Source organism: Monodelphis domestica, chromosome 4, assembly GCF_027887165.1.
Source record: "Monodelphis domestica isolate mMonDom1 chromosome 4, mMonDom1.pri, whole genome shotgun sequence".
NCBI classification, from domain to species: Eukaryota; Metazoa; Chordata; class Mammalia; order Didelphimorphia; family Didelphidae; genus Monodelphis; species Monodelphis domestica.
This window is the reverse complement of record NC_077230.1, coordinates 400,057,964-400,074,328: the sequence shown is the minus strand read 5'-3', so window position 1 is coordinate 400,074,328 and position 16,365 is coordinate 400,057,964. Positions and strand designations below refer to the sequence as shown.

Genomic DNA, 16,365 nt, shown 5'->3' with positions numbered 1-16,365 from the left:
AGGATTCATAATGAAATGTGCTACCCATCTCCTAAGAGATAGGCAAAGGAGTTAGAGTACAGATGCAGACATTTCTTTTGACATGCCTAATGTAGCAAATTCCTTTTGCTTGGACTACATGTTTGTAGAGGTTTTGCTTTTTTTGTTTTCTAAATGTGGGGAGGAGAGAAGGGTAAAAGAGAATTCAGTTCTGAAAATAAAACTGAATTAAAAGTAAAATAATGATAATGATTTGGTATATGGTTCATGGAACTAGCTTCATTACATTATAATCATTGTGTCCTCTGTTGATATAGTGGAAATGGTACAGAGCAATGTAGAGTAACTATTTTAACCTTGAGTGTTACCAATGGGACTTTATAATAACCACCAATGGCAAGTAAAATATCCACTATATCCCTGATTTTTATTAGACCTAGCTAAGAAGGGGGGGGGGGGGGGAGGAAGAAAATAAAGAAATGAGAAGGAAATAAAAGAGAAAGAATAAAAAAAAGTCTTCACATGGTAGAGAATGATACAGCAACACAAATGTCCCACCAATGTTTTATGTCCCTTATGTAGAAAATTCCTACTTTCCGCAAGACCAGAAAACTGATGTCCAAATGGATATTTTGCAATCTTTTTTCTTTAAAAGTTAACTTTAACTCACTTTGCTTTGGGGGAGGGGGTTCTAATGGATATTGAATCTTTTCTCTGAGAATAGTTCACATACTGACTACTGTTTTCTTCTCCACCTAATTTCATTCCCAATTTATCCCCAGAAATAGGGTTTTCATTTTCTGTGAGTGTAGAGTACTATTCATCTGAACAGAGTCCACTCTTAATGGATGCCCTGTCAGCTATCTCCAGGTGTACAGATGCCTCTTAATCCTTGGCAGACCTATTTTATACATGTTTTTCATGATTTTGTAAATACTGATATAGGACCAGAATGAGACAATTCTCTACTTCACCTAACCCCACCATCCCTAAGCAATTTTTCAGATGTATATGCTGCTGAATGATTAAGCCCCAGAACAATTTCTGGAAGTTAATTTTAAAGAATTTTGATTACTTCTGGTATTGATTTTTTTATTTTTATTGTCATGCAAAACTTCCATATTGGTTATTGGTGTAAGAACAAACTCAGACATAACCAAAACCCTCAAATAAAACCATAACACACTGATGTGAAAGACAACTCCAACAGTTCTTTCTCTGGAGGTGGATAACATTCTGCATTCAGGATTGTCACAGATCATTGCATTGCTGATAGTAGCCAAATTTTCACAGATAATCATCATATAACATTGCTGTTATTGTGTACAATATTCTCCCAGTTTTGCTTATTTCCCTTTACACCAGTTCCTGCAGGTCTTTTCAGCTTTTTCTGAAATCAGCTTGCTTATCATTTTTATATCACACTAGTATACCATCACCAAGATGTACCACAATGTGTTTGGTTATTCCCCAATTGATGGGCACCCCCTCAAATTCCAATTCTTTACTATTACAAAAAGAGCAGATATAAATATTTTTGTGCAAGTAGGTCCTTTCCCCTTTTTTGGTTCTAATTTCAATAATACTTTCATGTATGCCTTCTTGATTTTTGTATATGCATGTATGTCTGTCTATATACACATGTATAGTAATAAAATTGTAAATCATATATATCTATGGATTTCTGTCTTTTTTACAGCATATATTTGAAAATGAGGGTCCTACTGTAATGGGTCATTAAAAGCTCCGTTTCTTTTATTCATAGCTTCTTACATCGTCATGATGAAGCCTTCTCTACAGAACCCCTAAAAAACAATGGCAGAGGAAGTCCTCTCGGCTTTTATCATGTTCAGAATGTAAGTGATCCATTCATTTCTTTGGAATTTGCCTAAGAAAGGGTAGAACTATATGGTTTCCATTCAGCTTCTACAGACCAAGGGAAGATGAGCTCAGAGATGAGTTGCTGCCCCAAAAGGGGGAGGGAAGGCTAGAGTAGATTAGACAGTAGAGGAAGCCACCTAAAATGGTGATGTAATCTTTAGTTCTGACAAAAGGGAACATGTATATGTGTGAATGTTTGGGTGATAACAGGGGCTAATGAAATCTTCCATTAGTTTGGACTTTATTATATTATTTTTCACTTGCTTTCTTCTCCCCAGAAAAAAATATGAGCATGTTAAATAAAGCGTTTTTTAAGAGATCATATTTTCAGTTACATTCTGAACTATTAACCCCAACCTCAATTTGCACAGTCAAAAAGATACTAACAACCTTAAGTCTGCTGTGCCTTTTACATAAGACGAAAATTCAGGGTTCTGTTTCCTGATGACTGATACCTAGCCTCTAAAACCATAAAAACCAGGCTAGGCTGTTCCCTGATTAACTAGAGTAGTAACACAGAACCTGTGGGAAAGCCATGCTGGCGCAGGTGAATATGCTCACCTCTCTTCCCTCTCAGTCACACTAACAGCCATCAGCTCCTGAGCTGCCCATCCCGAAGCATCTGGAGAGAACTTGTCAAGCAAAACACAGCCAAGTTTTTAATTGTCTTTTTTCTTTGAGGGAATAAAGGAGTGTGTAAGTAAAAGTAATAAAGAAGTAAAGTCTAACAGGAAAGGGTACCCTCAAATACTGATTCTAAGACAGCTCAGTGGGAGGACAAGCACTTCAAAGCCCAAATTCCAGTCCTGGAATATTGACTACCTCACTGTTCCTCTCAATCAATTTACTTCACCTTTGGCTCTCAACTTCTCTCTCTCTCTCTCTCTCTCTCTCTCTCTCTCTCTCTCTCTCTCTCTCTCTCTCTCTCTCTCTCTCTCTCTCTCTCTCTCTCTCTCTCTCTCTCTTTCTCTCTCTCTCTCTTTCTCTCTCTCTATCTCTCTCTATCTCTCTCTCTCTTCTCTCTTTCTTCTCTCTCTCTCTGTCTCTGTCTCTCTCTCCATATCTCTCTCTGTCTCTGTCTCTCTCTCCATCTCTCTCTCTCTCTCTCTCTCTCTCTCTCTCTCTTTCTGTGTGTGTGTGTTTTATAATACACACATACAGAAGAGAGATTGGACTATCTTCATGGAGGTACTTGGAGTTGTGATATGTTTTCTTAGAGAATGTTCACTTTTGAATTCAGATCACAGGTAAGAAAAAAGCCCTTTTTGTTAGTCTTTTCACTGCTCTCACTTGTTTTGTTTTGTTTTTTCCTTTGCTAGATTGCAGTGGAGGTAACTGAATCCTTTGTGGACTACATCAAGACCAAGCCTATAGTATTTGAGGTTTTTGGGCATTACCAGCAACACCCTCTTCATCTTCAGGGACAGGAGCTTCACAGGTTTGTACCAAATGAGTCAAGAGGATTTTTTTCCAGTTGTAATCTTCTCAGAAAAAATTAAGGTCCTTCTAGGGATTCAAGGCAAATATTATCCCAGCCACTCTGGGTTTCCCTATAGTCACAAAAGCTGAGAAGTTTACATAAGCTTTATGAAAAATTCACTTTCTAAGGACACATTTAAGATGACTTTGGAGAAAGGCACTTTACCAGGGATGGACAGCTGTGCTATGTTTCAGATTAGCTGAAGTCAAAAAGTTAGACAGGAGAGGAAAAAAACAACAAACAAGAAAAAAGCTGTGTAAGTGATCCTGTGAAGCCTAAACTCCAAGAAACCAGATTCAATACTTGATGTTTTTCCTTCACTGAGACCTTTAAACTGGTGAATGAAGAAAAATACATAGGAACTACAGCATGATAAAATAATGATGTAGATAGACTGATGTTTTATCAAGACAAAATTAGCTAGAAAAATTTTAGCCAAGACATATACAAGAATTGTCAAAAGATATTTCATTTAGCATTTCAGTGTCAGGCAAATGAGGTTTAGTCTGCGATACTAAGATGAAAACGTGGAAATATTTGCTTAAAGAGAGTTTAAGATGGTGTACAATTCCCTAGACCCATTCTCTGTCAGTAGGGAATCTGACTCGCTTCTTTTCTTTCCAGTCCTCCTCAACCATCCCGGCGATTCTTCCCTCCACCCATGCCACTCTCCAAACCAGGTGAGAATTTAGTTGCCTGTGTGTACAAATGTCTTCATCACTCTGAATAGTGTTAGGGGGTGGTACATTCTGATTGCCACTCTAAATGTTCTGCAGAAAGCAGCTCTATCTCCTCAGACTCTGAAGCAGGACAGTAAGTGGGAAGAAATAAGGCCTTATCCTCTAGATAGTGAAGTTCTATTGACCAGGCATACCACTCTTGTGTGCTTCCTAAGCATTTGCTAAATCTTTACCATCCATCTATCTTTCTTGTAACTATATCCCCTCCCCAATCCTCTGCATGTTTTAACTCCATTGAAATGATTTTGAACTTTTCTTTGCATCATCAAGTTATTCTGCATGTTCAATTATCTTTTTTCTTTTTATTTCCTTCCTTTTCCCACACTACCCACCCCCTAATTCCCAATCCACTTTACTGTCCTTCCTCATTCTCTGAACTCTGCTGCTTCATCCTCTGATCAGACCATGAGAGAAAGATTGAACTGATTCGATATCTCATGTCTGGCTATATGAATGTTCATATGCTGGACATATTTTCTGAGCACGCCAATATGCTTGCATCCTCTGCCATCACCAGCTTTCAGGATGAGGCTGATCCGTTACCGCCTTTTCTCTTTCTGCCTGTCCCTGGCTGCCAGAACGAGAGGGTACCTAAAAGAGATGGTTAGTAGCCAAACCGTTTCCACTTTAGATGTAGAACCATCCTAAAACACTTGTTTTGTGGGTACAAAGCACAAATGTTTCTGTTCTCTTCTGATATTTTAAAATTTAATGCATAGAAATTTCATTTAGTCATCAGGATCCTAAAACATTTCTTTCAAAAGGCTGTTGGATAGGCCTAGAGAGGGGAGGTCCTGGTTCAAATGTGACCTCAGATACTTCCTAGTTATGTGACCCTGGACAAGTCATTTATCCCCCATTGCTTAGCTCTTATTGCTTGTCCGACTTGGAACCAATACACAGAATTGATTTTAAGATAGACGGTTATAGGTTTGTTTGCTTTTTTTTTTTTAAAGGTTATTGGAAAGCCCCTTTTTGTTTCGTATCTTGAGGTAGACTTGTCAGAGCAAGTGTAGCTTGCTGAATTTTTTAGACCTCAGGAGCTGTACAGTCAATTGAATTATCATTAAAGTTTCTGATATATAGGTGGTTTTCCTTGTATTGGATTTTTTTGCCCTCACAGAAAATTTTGAGTTAAGGGATCTGTTTCTTTCTTTCTTAGCAGATAAGTTGAGTTTGGTGAGGACACACATTTTATGAATAGGAGATGATCTTTGTATTTCTAGAGTCCAAAATTCCTCCATGGCTTATTGGAAAAATTGAAGTCCAAGGTCTTGAGTTTGAATCCTCTCTATTACTTACTCTTCATGATCTTGAGGAAATCATTGAACATTTCTGGGACAGTTTTCTCATATGTAAACTGGAAAGTTTGGAATGATGTCCAGCTAAGGTTCTTCCCTTTTCCAAGAATATACTATGGTCTGTTTAGTTCAAGTTTATTTGTAAGATAGTGTTTCAAAATGATAACTTTTGGAATTTGTAGCAAAAAAATTAGGATTCTAGCTAATTTGTTCATTCAAACCTTTTGGAGTTAGTTAAGGCATAAAATTTAAATATTAAGTAAATATACAGATAACTCCTAGAATCTTTAATTTGGAGGTACAAATTCTATACATGAATTAGAGGAGATCTTTATACAAATGGAAACAAGTCATTTTCTCAGAACTATACCAGAAAAAAAAAAGAATTTAATTGTAACTGATGCTTTTTGACCTATACAATATGATTCTCTTGAGCAGGGATCAGCAAACTACTGCTTAGGGCCCAAACTGGCTTTCACCAATTTTTGTACAGTTCATCATCTTGAGAATTTTTTTTTACCATTTGAAGTAAAATTTTATTTTATTTAAAAATGTAAAAGCCATTCTTAGTTCTTGACCCCTACAAAAACAAGTGGTGGGTCTTTGGTTGTAGTTTGCCAACCCCTACTCTGGAGTATGTAGTTTTCTGCTATACTCTTGGTATCATAAAGATAATTTTGAAGCAAATTATAGAAAAAAATTTATTTAAATTTGAAATATTCCCACCACGATATCTAAATATGTAACATAATTTGGGTAACTTTCATCCTGTGATTAGATCCGGGATTAGTTTTGCATTTGTGGCTCCTATAAACACAGGAGTTAAACATACAAACTGTACCCTGCCATGTCACTTCCCTTTCTTTTAGGACAAGATTGTATAGGGAATGGAGGTCCAGACAACAAACATGGTATACTTGATGCTGTCTGAGGACCTACCATTTACTCATATTCCTGATTATCTAGATTAAGAAAGAAAATTCTACTTATTCTCTATATTTTCTGGCTTCTACATTCAAGTTTTCAGGCCTCAAATCTCTTCCCTGGCTCTTGTGACAATTATCAACATGACCAAAGTGTCAAAGACTGATATCTGAGTAGCATGCATTAAGTGACTTTGAACAAGGCTTTGATGTTTTCTAATTTTTCCCCCCACAAAGTACCAGCAACAAAGTTGAACACTATGAGCAAAACCAGCTTGGGCCAGAGCATGAGCAAATATGACCTTCTCGTCTGGTTCGAGATCAGTGAACTGGAGCCTACCGGAGAGTAAGTCCATCTTAATATGTTTTCCAGTGAAGAAAAGAGCTTAGAAGCTGAGCTATGATATGTGATACATTGGGCAGATAGGGGATGCACCAGGTCTGGAATCAGGAAGACTTAAGTTCAAATCAAGCCTCAGATATTTAGGAGTTGTGTGACCCTAGGCAAGTCACTTCACAACTCTGTCTGCCTCATTTTCTCCAACTGTAAAATGAGGATAATAATAGAACTGACTGTAAGGGGTAAATTTAGGGTTGAGACTGAATATAAATTTAGTTGGTCACCAGGGATTTAATTTCTAAATCCCAATAAAATACTCAAGTCAGTTTGGGAATTTTATGGTGGTTTAATTAATATAGAGGGAAGGAATTAAGCAGAAGAGAGAGGGAAAAGGGTATAAGATTTCTCCGGCCTAGTCTGAGCCAAGGGGACTTCAGAAACCTTCCATCCACAAGGCCTCCTCCAAGATGAGGGGCCTCCTAGGAGGATGGCATTTTAGGAAAGGTAAAGGAAAAAAAAGAATCAGCCTAAACTCTGAGAGAGCTCAGGGAAGATGCCTCACCTGACCCACACAGAGAAGCCAAAACGCTGCCACAAGCCAAACCCAGACAAGAGCTGCAGGCACACCAAGATGCCAAGACACCCAGCACGCTGCCACCAGCCATGTCTCCGCCACAAAAAGCGAGCCACCTCTCCATGAAAAGAGGTCGGAGAGAGGAAGTGACGTGAAATATATGCTGTTTTTTTTTTATATCACTTCCTACGTCTCCCATGTAACAATGGTCGTTTAAGCTTGACTTAGGACAGCCCAGTTGTTTTTTGTCATTTGCTAGTACATGTCTGTCATAGGCCATCCTTCTCAACACTTAATCCTTAAGTAGGGGTGTAGACATTCCTGATTGCTAGACTAAGCAGAGTGGAGTAAATCTAAAATTCACACTACCTCTATAGTAATGCCAACTATATCTTTATTGTTCTATGTAGGCTTGTTCTTTAGACTCAACTTTGTGAATCACTGTCATCTAAAGTTATAAACTGAACTGGGGGTTCAGTACTGACTCATCAGCGGGGTATTCGTATCACAGAGCTTTGTAGCATTAATGGCTATCACTTGGTTCATTGTAGTCTGCTGGCAGAGCAACCTTATGGGGCCAACCTGAGAGGCAGCAGGCAGTGTGGCATAGTGGTGAGGGTCCTGGACTTGGATCCAGGAAGGCCTGTCTGCATGACTCTGGGCACATCCCTTCACCTTTCTGAGCCTCAGTTTCCTTGTCTATAAAGTAGAGTGTGTACATTAGGTTGTCTTAAGGCCTGTCTTAAGGCCTTTCTAACTCTTCAACCATAATCCTCTGACTTATTTGTACTTTGTTACATAGACACATGGTCCCACTCTGCCCACTGAGTGGGTTTCAGTAACAGCAAAGAAATAGGAAATTGTTCTATAGAACACTGTTGGGAATTTCTGAGAATTTTTGTGGCATAGGATCTTCTCCTGACTGACCCAAGCCGATCTTACCACTCTGTGAGCAAGTGATGATTGTGAATATTGATGAAAGTTATACATAAAATATTTTTCCAAACTAATATGTCTGGAACACAGAGGAGGGCCCTCTAAAACCATAGCAAAGGGAGAAGGGAAATGATGACCTTAAAAATTTGACTCTGTAGCTTTGCATATAGTCTTGGTCAATTTTGAGCCCCTAATACATTAGGGTGGTGGTATCAGATAGAAAAGGAGGCCACTCAACTAAGATCCCTTGGGGCCACATGTTGATTTTGGAACCCAAATAGTAATATTATGTATGTTCTGTTGTATTTTTACTTATTTTGTCAAGTGTTCCACAGTTACATTTTAATCTAGTTTGGGGTCAAACTGGGGAGTGTTACAGGCCACTGTGCACCCATAGACTGCAAGTTTGGCACCTCTCCATTAAGATACTATGCCAAGTAGTGGATTGAGTGACCAAGAATCCAGTGATAAGGTTCACATGGAAGATTTTACTTTAACAGGAGGCAGATGTGTGATAGAGTTATTGTTTACATTCTTAGGAAAGAGAAGATAATTTAAGCAACAAAGCAAATAACTGATGATTCTAGGACAGTATAGATAAGTGTTGCCAAGAGTTCAGAAAGGCAGGATGTGGTGCTGCTCATTTGATGTAGGACTTCAAAAAATTTAAAGTCCACAATATGGGTCTGAGTCTAGGAAGATGAAATTTAATGGAATATGTGTAGTCTCAGGCATGGATTCAAAGAATCAGGTTCCTAAAATCAGAGTCATTGAAATTGGCTACAACTATTAGATAGAATTTGTCTGAAAATTATCTCAAAATTTTAGGAAACTCTAAGCTCAGTATGAGTAATCAGTGCAATATGTCATCCAAAAAGCTTATATAAACTTGGGCTGCATTAGATAAGGTCACGTGATCAGGATGAGGAATGTGTCATTATCTCCTTGTCTTCTTCCCTGGTCAACCACATCCAGAGTATTGCATTCTTCTGGGTGCTACGTTTGAGGAAAGGCATTGGCACACTGAAAAGCCTCAAAAGGGAAGACGACCACGATGGTGATGGTCCTCGAGGTTATGTCATAGGAGCATTGCCTGAAAGAACTGGGGAAGTTTAGCCTAGAAAAGAGAAGACAGAGGAAGTGATTGCTGGAGGGTCAAATAGAGGAATTGAGAATATTTAGGTTGTAGAAAAGAAAACTTATGGGGCAAAAGATAGCTTTCTTCAAGTATTTTAAGCCTATAACATAAAAAAGGATGAAATTTGTTTTGCTTGTCCTAGAAGTAGAACTAAGAATGATATAAGGAAGTTTGAAGGAAAATTTTGTCTTCATGTTAGAAAATGTTTCCAAACTATTCCTTTGGGAGATGGGCAGCCCCAAAGACTCCTGGGAGTCTTTGAGTAAATACTTGTTGAGAATGTTATAAAGTGAGTCCCTTTTTTAAGTCTAGGTTGCATTCGATTATTTTTGAGGTACTTTGCAACTCTGAGATTCTGTAGTTTTGTGTTTCTTTGCTGGACTAGTCAATAAGGTGTGTAGAAGGTCTGTTTGTTTTCCTAGATTAGTGATCCTTTCTGACTACTTTTTTTGTGCCAATGTTTTCTCAGGTATATCCCAGCTGTGGTGGATCATACTGCAGGCCTTCCCTGTCAAGGAACATTTCTGCTTCACCAGGTACTGACAAAGGAAAAGGGACTTGGGAGAAAGTACAGAAATTGTTGAGTAAAAGAACTCTTTTTATCTCATGTTTCCTCTCCCCTTCATGAAGCAGATTTCTCTCTTTATAGGTAGGAGAAGAGGAATCATTTGATTCCTGTAATTTTTTTTTCTTATCTTTGACTTTTGAATGTTTCCTCTTATATCCTTGTTCTTTTAAAGATGATTTTTAAGAAATTTGTGAATTAACAACTTCAGGGTTTAATGATATACACACCTGGATGACATTTTGGAAGTTCTGAGAAGCAGTAGAGGTAAGGGCCTGGTGTTCTCAGTGTGTCTGGCACCCATATGATGGGCTGCCTAAGGAAGGATGAGCTGACCCACTGGGGTAAACAGAACAGGATAAAGCTTCTGTGCTAATCAATATTGGAATTGGGCCCACAAGTGGTCCCTGTGTCTCCAGCCTGAGATAGGGAGACCAAGCCTCCAAATAAAGTTACAACTTTATATAGGACTTTTAAGAATTTAACAGCATTCATATATGTTCTATTTTAATAATTTTTCAAGCAACGAGGTGGTACAGTTCTGCCGAGCACACGTAGTTATTTAATAGATATTTTGTTCAGCTTTTGTGTTACAATGTGCACTTGCAATTCAAGTTACATAAATGAAGAAAGGGCACAAGTAGACTCCTTCTATGAAGAGAGACTCTCTCAGGCCCACTCTGTGAGGCAGGAAGCACAATTAGAATGGGTCTGTTTCCCGGCTCTTGTCTCACTTTTGCTTGTTTGTACTGTCCTCCCAAACAACAGAGGCCTTTGGCCAGCCATCCTGACCCACAACTCTGCTTTCCTTCTAGGGTATCCAGCGTAGAATCACAGTGACCATAATCCATGAGAAAGGCAGTGAGCTCCATTGGAAAGATGTTCGAGAGCTGGTGGTGGGTAAGTGCACCTACCGCAGGGAGAAGAAATCAAGGTCACAAAAGAGATCCTTTTTTGCTGTACTTCCTAGACCTTGGTGAAATCTGGACTAGGGAGGATGGATTTATTCATAGATGTTGTTCAGGAGCCTTGTATCTGATGTTACTTTTCTTCTTTCTCTCTCATTACTGCCATAGTAATCATTCATTCATTCAGCACATTCTATTAATTACCTACTGTGTAAAAACACTCTCTTCAGGGGCCAAAGGAGTTACAAAAGAGATGCTTGCCCTTTAGGAATTTACAATATAATTGGGCAAAGACAGACATATCAGAGAGCTTATCATCTCTAAACGTTCTGCATCCACCACAGCTTAGCCTCACAGTTTGGTACACAGTAAACATTGAGTATCTGTTTCCTGATGTCAGTTCTTTCTTGAGGTCATTAAGTCACCGAGGAAGCATCCTAGTGAATAGTGGACAGAAATATTATAGAACTTTAGGAAAAGTAGATTAGTGTGAACCAGAACATTCAGGAAGGGTTTTGTGGGTATAATTCAGCTTGATCTTCAATCATGAATCCAGTTCAATTCAACATTTGCTAAGCCTCTGCTATATGCGTCATACCATGCTAGGCCCTGAGGTCACCCACATCAAGTTCTTGCACTCAAGAAGTATATGATCTACTCAGGGGAAGTGATAGGTATGTGAGTAAGCAAATAGCAGATAATGTGAGAAGGGAGAGATTGCCAACACTGAAGGGGAGTAGGGAAAGTGACACCTATGTTGAGCCATTAAATAGTAGTGTAGGGCCAAATGATAATTAGGCCAAACTTGGAAATATCCAAATTATTCTATAGGGAAATGAGGCAGGTAGTGGTGCAGTTAAAGGTCTTGAATAGGGAAGGAATATGAATATTGGGGGCCCAAGTAACATGAATTTAAAAGCCTGAGGTGCTCGTCTCCCTCACTGAGCACTCTCTCCTCAGCACTCACTCCCTTCAAAAAGCACTTCAAGTACTTCTTCCTGCTCCTCCCAACTGCTGGTGCCCACCTTATCTAGTAACTTTTTACTTATTTTGTATTTATTCTATTAGATATGATCATAGATATATACATATTTACCTCATAATATAAGTTCTTTGAAAGCAGGAATTGTTTTGTATATTGACTTTTTATCCTTGGTGCCTGACATTTAATTAAGCTTTTAATGCTTGATTCAGTGATTAATTTGAATGCAGATGACAGTGACAATAAAAAGAGGGAATGAATGTAAGATGTTTTATAAGATGAAATGGTAGAGTGTTATGACTGGTTTCTTATGTTTTGAAAATTTGAAATTTTAAGTCTAGATTCATGAGAAGAGATTAGTACCATGAAGGGCATTGGGATGGAGAGCCTGATCTGTTGAAGATAATGAGTTTGCCTTGGGACATGAATTTGTGACAAAGATGGGACATACACAGGGGTTTTCTGTGTGTAGTTAGAAATATCTTTGAGTGAAAATTAGAATATTAGAACTGGAGACTGCAGGGGCAGAGCCAAGGTGGTGGCTTAGTAGCAGCAAAAACTGAAACCACTTTGAGAATCCTTCCAAACCAATCTTTAAAAAGCACTTTGCAATGACAAGAGTCAAAAAACAACTGCAATGACAGGAGTCAAAAAACAACTGCAATATGGAGAGAAGGGCTCTTCTGTGGAAAACAACTAGAGTCATTTTTCACAGGATAAGGGTGACCCAGAATTAAAAATTGCACACAGAGGAGTGCTGGCTGACCACTCTCACCTGCTGCACCAGGTTCCAAGCCTGGGCATAGACCGGCTTGAGGTCCAAAAACTCTGCCTACTTCAGCAACAGAGCACTGCACACCCCACACCCACCACCTTGAAGTCCCTAGCCCTGGCACTATCCAGCAGAGAGGCCCAAAAGTCCATGGTGGTTAGCCCTTTCAAGCCTGAGCTGCTCAGGCAAAATAACTCAGATTGCTGTGTCCTGCAAACCATCAGCAGAGACAGAATCAGCAACTTTCAGAACTCTCAGTCCACAGGCAAAAAATAGTCTGAGAAAATAATAAAAACAAAAAAACAAACAAACAAAAAAAAAGAAACACAACCATAGAAAATGTCTATGGAAACAAAGGCAAGGTGGCACATAGTCAATAGGGAATAGTAAGATCCAAGCAACCACATCTAGAACTTCAAGAAAAAATGGTAATTAGTCTCAGGCCCTAGAAGAACCGCAAAAAAGAATTTAAAAAATCAAATAAGAGATGGAAGAAAAATGGGGAAAAGAAATGAAAGTAATACAAAAAGAAAATAACAGTTTAAAAAATGGTATTGACCGACTGGGAAAAGAGGCAAAAAAAATCCAAAGAAGAAAAGACTTTCATGAAAAACAGTGGACCAAAGGAAAAGGAGGATTCATTCTTTAAAAATTTAAGAAAAAGAAACTCATTCTTTAAAAATTAGAATTGAGCAAATAGAAGTTAATGACTTCATGAGATCAAGAAACAATAAAATAAAAGTCAAAAGAATTAAAAATAGAAGAAAATATGAAATATTGGAAAAATTGATCTGGAAAATAGATCTAGGAGAGATAATTTAAGAATTATTATAGTACCCAAAAGTCATAATTTAAAAAAAAAACCTAGACATCATATTACAAGAAATTATCAAAGAAAACTGCCCTGGCATTATTGAGCAAAGAATCCACAGATTACCTTCTGCAATAATCCCCAAATGACAACTCCCAAGAATGTTATAGCCAACTTCAAGAGCTCCAAAGCTAAGGAGAAAATACTGCAAGCAGCCAGAAAGAATTATTTCAAATACCATGGAGCCCCAGTCATAATTACTTAGGATCTGACACACTGAAGGATCAGAAGGCTTGAAATATGATATTCCAGAAGACAAGGGAACTGAGTGTACAAACAAGAATCACCTACCCATCGAAACTGACTGTATTCTTTCAGGGGGACGTATGGCCATTTAATAAAAATAGAAGATTTCCAAGCATTCCTGAAGAAAAGACCATATTAAAAGAAAGTTTGATGTCCAAATACAAAATTAAAGAGAAGCATGAAAAGGTAAATAATAAAGAGAAAAAATTGAAGGACCTCAATAAGGTTGAATTACTTATATTCCTATATGGAAAGATGATATTCATAACTCTTAAAAACTTTTATCAGTATAATAGTAGTTAGAAGAAATATACATAGAGAGAAGGTATGGTATTGCTGTTTAGGATGATGTGCAAAAAAAAATCTAGGGGTAAAAAAAGAGGATTGCACTAAGAAAAATGGGAAGAAAGAAGTAAAATGAGGTAAATTATATCACATGGCATGGAGAGGGGAAACTATGATAGTTGAAGAGAGCATGAGGGTGGTAACAGATAATAATTAAACCTTACTCACTGGAATTGACTCAGAGAGGGAAGAACAGCCAGATTCATTGGGGTATAGAATCCTATTTTACCCTTTAGAAAAGTAGAAGGGGAATAAGAAAAGGGTTGGAGAGTATGGAGAGGAAGAATATAAGGAAGGGGGGAAGTAGGGGAGAGTGACTAAAAGACCCTATAGAGAAGTAGGTGGAAAAAATAAGAGTGGTAATGGGAAGAGGAGTAATATACAAGAGGGAAAATGGGGGAGTAATTAAAAGCAAAACACTAGAAGGACAGAGTAAAAAGAGAAAGGACAGGTTTAAAGAAGAAAAAAGATGAAAGGGAATACACAGATGGTAACCATAACTGTGAATGGAAATGGGATGAACTCACCCATAAAAATGGTAGCTGATAGCAGAGTGAATTAAAAATCAGAGTCCTACTATATACTGTTTACAAGAAACACATTTGAGGTAGGTAGACACACAGAATAAAAGAAAGGGATTGAAACAGAATCTACTGGTCTTCAACTGAGCTAAAACACACACACAGGAATAACAATCATGATCTCAGATAAAACTAAAGTAAAAATAGATCTGATTAAAGGAAATAAAGAAGATAATTACATCTTGATAAAAGTATAGACAATGAAGTAGTATCAGTACCTAACATATATGTACCAAATGGTATAGCATCTAGATTTCTAAAGGAGAAACTAAAGGAATTTAAGGAGGAAATAGACAGTAAAGCTATACTACTGGGGGACCTCAACCTTCCCCTATCAGAACTAGGTAAATCTAACCAAAAAATAAATAAGAAAGAAGTAAAGGAAGCGAATGAAATTTTAGGAAAGTTAGGTTTAATAGTTATCTGGAGAAAACTGAATAGGTATAAAAAGGAATATACCTTTTTTTCAGCAGCATATAGTACATATAGAAAAATTGACCATGTACTAGGGCTTAAGAACTTCACAACCAAATGCAGAAAAGCAAAAATAATAAATGCAACTTTTTCATACCATAAGGCAATAAAAATTATAATCATTAAGAGTTCATGGAAAGCCAAATTAAAAATTAACTGGAAACTAAACCAAAACAGGTGGGTTAAAGAACAAATTATAGAAATAATCACTGATTTCATTAAGAGAATGATAATGAGGGGGCAGCTGGGTGGCTCAGTGGATTGAGAGCCAGGCCTAGAGATGGGAGGTCCTAGGTTCAAATCTGGCCTCAGACACTTCCCAGCTGTGTGACTCTGGGCAAGTCACTTGACCCCCATTGCCTAGCCCTTACCACTCTTCTGCCTTGGAGCCAATACACAGTATTGACTCCAAGACGGAAGGTAAGGGTTTAAAAAAAAATACTAGAATGCATAGGAATAAAAGTCTTTCCTTAAAATAATTATTTATTTAAAACCATTAGCAAGTATCATCTGCAATGAGGATAAGTTAGAGGCCTTCCCAATAAGATCAAGAACAAAGCAAGGATGCCCATGATCCCCACTATTTTTTAATATTGTACTAGAATTGCTAGTTTTAGCAATTAGAGAAGAAAAAGAAATTGCAGGAATTAAAGGAGGCAATGAGGAAAATAAACCACCACTCTTTGCAGATGATGTGATAGTATACTTAGAGAATCCCAGAAAATCAACTAAAAACTAGTTGAAATAATTGATAATTTTAGCAAATTTGCAGCATACAAAATAATCCCACATAAATCATCAGCATTCTATATATTTCCAACAAAGCTCAGCATTTGGAAAGAGATACTCCATTTAAAAACATTCTAGACAACAGAAAATACTTGGGAATCTACCTTGCCAAGACTAACAAGGATTTTAGGAATATAATTACAAAACACTTTTCACACTGTAAGGGGGAAATGGGGTAAAATTTTAAAGGGTTGGACTTGATTATTTAAGAGTGTGGTCACCAGGAATTTAATTAATTCCAAAGAGAATTTATTTACAATTTATTTACAAAATGTAGAAAGAGTGAAGCAAGAAATCAGGAGAGAGGATAAGGTAAGATATCTAGCCTGAGCACTAAGTAATTTACTCCCGGCCCCTCTGGGCAGGAAGAATTAGTTTCAACCGGCCTCAGCAAAGCCAAGGACCCGGGAAGTGTCTCTCAAGAGTAGGTCTTTCCTGAGAAAAACTAGCAGTTAAGAATCAGTCTTTCACTCACCATGTCCAAGTCTTTCACTCACCATGTCCAGTCAGCAGATACTTTATTAGCCTCACCAGGAAAAT

The 16,365-nt window shown here is 37.8% G+C and overlaps 1 protein-coding gene across 21 annotated transcripts in view; it reads left to right on the top strand.

Annotated features, from left to right (window-relative positions):
- KIF1B (kinesin family member 1B) overlaps window positions 1–16,365 on the top strand; it is a 186,528-nt gene that overhangs the window by 142,280 nt on the left and 27,883 nt on the right. For all 21 annotated transcript variants that reach the window (XM_007491595.3, XM_007491593.3, XM_056795793.1 and 18 more), the window contains 6 exons: window positions 1,745–1,835; window positions 3,180–3,298; window positions 3,965–4,020; window positions 6,542–6,650; window positions 9,762–9,828; window positions 10,673–10,757. In XM_007491595.3, coding sequence (XP_007491657.1) covers window positions 1,745–1,835; window positions 3,180–3,298; window positions 3,965–4,020; window positions 6,542–6,650; window positions 9,762–9,828; window positions 10,673–10,757 — 527 coding nt within the window. The remainder of the gene's footprint in view (window positions 1–1,744; window positions 1,836–3,179; window positions 3,299–3,964; window positions 4,021–6,541; window positions 6,651–9,761; window positions 9,829–10,672; window positions 10,758–16,365) is intronic.